This window comes from Oryzias melastigma, linkage group LG16 (assembly GCF_002922805.2).
Source record: "Oryzias melastigma strain HK-1 linkage group LG16, ASM292280v2, whole genome shotgun sequence".
Lineage (NCBI taxonomy): Eukaryota > Metazoa > Chordata > Actinopteri > Beloniformes > Adrianichthyidae > Oryzias > Oryzias melastigma.
In genome coordinates this window covers 16,267,319-16,272,884 of record NC_050527.1, presented here as the reverse complement: position 1 = coordinate 16,272,884, position 5,566 = coordinate 16,267,319, and the positions used below count along the sequence as shown (strand labels likewise).

The following is a 5,566-nucleotide window of genomic DNA, read 5'->3' as shown; positions in this document are numbered from 1 at the left end:
TGAGAAAAGCTTTTAAAAGTTTTGAGCAAAAATGAGTTAAAACAACTTAAAACCTGGTAAAATGTCTTGAGTGTCTAAAAACAAGGTTTTACATTTTTGTAGGTATCAAATAGTTTGCAGTTTATGTTGAGATGAAAGGCTGAAAGGACCGAGACATGAGACTTCAGACAGAATTGCCATGATGTAATGTTCAAATATCAACCAGAGCAAAAGAAAACAGCAAAATTAGCAGCACATAGCTCTATAAAGTAGGAAATTCAAGCCTCAGATGCAAGATACTCTATAAAAATGGACGCAGAATAAAAGTTCTGCCCACATTTTGTTGGGTTCTGATTGATTTGTGAATCAATATTTTGATTTTTGGATAAATCAGAATGAATCCATAATTTTTCTAATAAAGTTCAACCAAAGCAAAGTGACTCCAGTGAAATCCAGGACAATTCTATATATTTAAAATACACATTTTTGCTTGAGTTAGACATAGTTTTTGTTTCTATTCATGCTGAAACCTGAACACTTTATTTTATTTTTTTACAGAGATTAAAGGTAAAACTAAGTTTATAAACGGAGCATTGCAGATCACTGGATGCTCTCTTTCTAAGCTGCAGGAAAGCCATGTGGTTGATGGTTGCAAACCTGCTGCTGTCTGGACCCTTAAAGCTGAGGCATTATGGGTGTTTCCAGTATTTCCACTGAGGTGATCCGTGGCTTCAGTCTGGGAGGGGGTGACAGTGATTGAGTGCATTCATGACAGGGCCGAGGTCCTAATTAATGTACTGAAAAATTCATGACTCAGGTTTCCTGTAATCATCTGTCGCCGGGTGGAAGTGGAACTTGCAGCGTTGCTGCGGCAACCGTGTACGACTGTAAACCATCCATTATCTGTGCCGCCGCCGATTGTGTTTTGACATTCAGATAAGCCGACTGTGGAGCCTGACACTGGGATACGCTGGATGATTCTGCTATCACTCCTGACCTCACCAGTTAACCCCGTCTTCTCCAGGATGGATCTTCCAGCTTATCTCGTCTCTCATTGATGATCATTTCTTAACATTCTACTAAAGCTGAACAGATGCTTTTATTTGATTGTGTTTTTCAGAATATCAACAAGAAGAAGTTTTATGTCCTCTCCATGTTTCCGTACCCGTCGGGCCGACTGCACATGGGCCATGTTCGAGTGTACACCATCAGTGACGCCATCGGGCACTTCCAGAGGATGAGAGGTCATCAGGTATGTTCAGCCCCGCCCCCTGTGACTTCCATTTTTAGACAAGAATCATAGTAACTGAGGCCAGGTCAGTTCACTGGGAGACCACTAGGTGGCTTCTTAAGCCTGAATCCCACCAAATATGGGAGTAGAAATAATAGCCCCCCATCTTGTGAGGTTCCTCTGAAAGAGACTCAGACTAGATGTTGTGAAAAAGTGAAGCATCTTAGCTTTTCAAAATAAAAGCTCAAGCAGATCACTTGGACTTTGTTGGATCCGTTTCAGCCAGGGAGACTCCTCCAACTCATATTAATAGTTCAACCTCTTTTTCATGCAGCATCGCTTCTTTTACACTTGTTTCAATACTTTTCAGCAGAAAAAACATGTTGAGATTAATTAGATAATTGTACAGCAGGAGAGAGATTATCAACCTCATCATTTTTGTTTATCTTTAACAAGACAGCAGCTAAAGCAGAAGTCTGCAACTTTCAACAAAAGGAGCCACTAAGACAGACTTCCCCCTTTAGAAAAATAAAACACTTGTTTGTATTTATGTTACTATTATGATACATTCAAATTAACTATTGGATTCTTTGGGCATACATAAAACATAAACATAAAGAGAAAATTTTGTTAAAATATGAAATAGTTTAGAACTTTTGACAGAGTTTCACATGACTTCCTTTCAAAATAAGACACCCCTGTACCATGCAGGTTCATCTCAATGCAGAACATGTTGTAGTAGGTAGTGTAATATGAAGACAAAATAAAAAAAATAAAATTATGCACGGTTTACTTTACTGTTTGTGGTGCATGTCAGTCAGAAATGAGTAAATCTAGATACATTTAAATCAGAGCTAATTATGTGACCCTCACAAGATTTTTTTTTTCAACAATAAGGAAAACTTAAAATCCTTTTAACTTTTTCAAAAATAATCTAGTTTGCCTTACAAATGAATTCTGGTTGTGCTTTCTGAGCACAAACTAATTTTCTGGGCTTCACAGCGCTCAAAACTAAATATTTGAGTTGGACTTTATTAAACTACAAAGCTGCACAGCTTGATGGTTTATTGGACCATTGTAGCTACTAAAGTCATCCTGATGGAGCCCTGCATTCTGTGCTTCTACTGTTTGACTTATCTGACTCTTTTGTTTTGGTTGATTCCCCTCGTAGTCTGAATAAAACATTACTTTTTAAAACAAAAAACTTTTTATTTGACTTTAACCAGAGCACCAGAATGAAGAGGTAAAAGGGCCACATGCCAGAATGCTTAAAATTCATCTTAAAACAGTTTTAACTCTCACAGAAAAATCAATCCTAATGTAAACATAGATACCGGGATTAATGATAATAACTATGAATTTAATATTTGTATCCAATTCAAATTGTGACATTTTTTACCCCTATGTAATTGATTTTATGGTTTAAAAGCTTAATATTGCAGTGACCACTGATTCTCCACTAAGTTGTATCTGAGAATATTTTAAGCCACATTTCCTTGTCTTTCTTTTTTTCTGATTTAAATTTTATTCTTATTACTTTATATGTAACTGAAGTTGTAGTAAACTGTTGGAAAGTTTGAAAAAAAGAACAGTTTGACCAACTGTGAACCCTTTAGTTTCACTTTCTCTACTTCTTAATAAGATAAAACATTTGGATGGTATTTTTCTGTCTAAATGGCGCCTGAATTTATTTTTAAGGAGAAACACGGAGGAATAAAACAAGCTTCAGGAACAATGCAAACCCTTTACAGAGAGATAGATCATTAGAAGAAGTCCAATTATCTGTTCCTGAAGGGGAAAGTAAAGTAATAAAAAAAAAAAAAAAAAGCAGGCGGTTGAGTTAAGCAACATAAAAAGCTTGTCACATAAGACAAGCGGAGTTCAAGCAGAGCATCTTTTCATGCTGGAGAGAGATCCTTCATAACATCCAGACAAATTAAAAACTCTCTCCTGGAAGAAAACATCATTATCCATCTGGACGGGGGCTCCGAGGCGCGAGAGGCCACTCTTTTGTTATTCCTGACAGGTGGGGAAAATGTGGGCCAGCGCTGTAGTTACAGGAGCCGCCCGCAGTGTGCTTGAGCAGGGCGTGCGAGCGGTCCCGGGGGCTTTCTGGGTGCTGCACCTGCAGCTGAGCGTGTCATCCTTCTGCCTCTGATTAATTGTCCGCAAATTCCATATCAAATAAAGCACGGTTAGGAAAGTATGACCCATTTTTTTTTCTTTCTTTTTTTCAACAGAACAAATAGATTCGACCTATTCAAACAAATCATCATGAGAGCCAGATTTAACACCCACTTCTTAAAAAATAAATAAATAAAATGCAGGCAGAGCAGCTCTGAAACAGAAATATATGGAAAGTTAAAATCAAGACAAACTTAGAATAGAAGAAGGAAATGGAAAAACATGTTTGTTTTAAGGAGGCCATCTGCTTGCTTCCTTCAGAAAGTATGTTCTCAATTTTAGAGTCGTCACTTTAAAATTCAAGAAAAATCTCTATAATTTTGCTTAAGCAGGTAGATCTGTGCTTTTCAAAATACAACTGGAGCTGGAAAAAAGGTAAATTTAAACCTGCTTTTCAGAGAAAAAAAATCAATACTCTTGATCTGAAGAGCTCTCAGGTCTCATTGATCAGTGTCTTTTCAAATCAAAGTGTTTGAATCCATACCACTCTGACTCACAGTTTGATTCCATCGTTGCTGTTGTAGCTGCAGCTACAGTGTCAGGGCGATCCTGCTTTTTTCCTCACTTCCAGATTGTTTCTGCGTTTACCTAAATTCCCTGTTTGAACTCCCCTTATGTCGGGAGTCTCTCCAAACAGAAACTTGGTTTCATATTTATATATTTCTTAAAAAATAATATTCATATATATTATTATATTAGGGCTGTGAAAGTTGACACATTAACCCACACGATTAATAGAGCATAATTAATGTGTTATTATTTATTAATGCCCTCAGGCGCCCTGCTGTGGAGCTGTGAGATCAGCATAATAAAACTTAGTCTAAATTAAAATTAGCCTTTTTTTCATTCTGTGATTGAGATTTGATTCAATTAAAGAGACATTATTTGTAGTTTTTGGACAAAACCGATGTTTAACTTTAGTAAATAAGGCTGAGAATCTACGTCAACAGCAGCGCACCTGCTATGGGGGGCGGAGCGAAGCGGGGCTGTCTGCTATGAGAAAGAGGAAACAGACATTATTCTATTTTGGGATGAGGACTGACATGAATATTCTACAACAGCGAGCTCCGGCGTTTTCTAAAAATTACGGAAACACCGCAGTTCAAAGTGAAAGTCCCGCCCTACGACGTTGCGGGAGGCGAGCAGTTCAGTGGACAGACACGCCTCCACCCGAGTAGATTCATCCGAGCTGACCTGATATCCAGCTGGATCAAACTTCTCCCAAAAAACTAGTTTAATCATGTTTCACAAACACAATAAAGAAAATTTATGAGAAAAAAAGAAAAAGTTGGGGGAAAAAACAGACTTTCATGAAAAATGGTGCTTGGTGTGTCTTTAGCCTGGATTTTTTTTTTGTTTTGTATTTTAATTCAAAAACATGATGATAGTTTGTTGACAATATGTACTCTTATTGTTTTTATAAAGTTGCACCTAAAACTTTCATTCTATGTTGTAAAAAATTGCAAATTGAATCCAATTTTTTCAGACGGAATTTTCAGTTTTTGCATGATCTTATATCTTGTGTGTGAATACAACATGGACAAATTAACAAAATAAAAGTAATGTCATATAGGTGCGGCTTTTCTCCTTCACAATCAACTGGAATGACGTTGATCGTGTTAACGGTTGAAAAGTTACAGTATGTTGAAGATTTTGTGTTTAAGCGTCACTGACGACGCCTCAGGGATTAAAGGGTTAAACTTAAATGCTACTCGCTTTGTGCCTTAGACTTTACGTTCTCCCTGCATCTGTTGGAAAAGGAGCCAATCCTGACTCCCACATCCATGTCGCTCATCATCAAAAAAACACAGTCATCACCAGAACAGTTGGTAAAAAGAAGGACCCGTCTGTGAGGATTCAGCCCGTTTCCTGATCTTTTTTTATTTTTTTTTTTACATACATAGGGTATCCTTAGCAGACGCTTTTTTTTTTTGTTTGTCCGTGTGCTTGGATTTCCCCCCCCTGAGCAGCAAGCTGAGCCTCTCTCAGCATAATGCCATCCCTGCACTCGGCTTTACAAATGAGGCCCATGCAGTTACCAAGGATACCAATTTGTCTGAAACATCAGACCCGTTAGATTCCACGCAATGATCCTCTCCAGCTCTCGCTTCATTGTCACCGCGCTTCTCCTCCACTTTGCTCGGCCCCTTCCTCTCCCGAGCTTTCATCTCA

General features: G+C 37.9%; 1 protein-coding gene across 1 annotated transcript in view; it reads left to right on the top strand.

Annotated features, from left to right (window-relative positions):
- lars2 (leucyl-tRNA synthetase 2, mitochondrial) overlaps positions 1 to 5,566 on the top strand; it is a 38,615-nt gene that overhangs the window by 7,004 nt on the left and 26,045 nt on the right. The window contains exon 3 of the mRNA XM_024268314.2: positions 1,100 to 1,231. Coding sequence (XP_024124082.1) covers positions 1,100 to 1,231 — 132 coding nt within the window. The remainder of the gene's footprint in view (positions 1 to 1,099; positions 1,232 to 5,566) is intronic.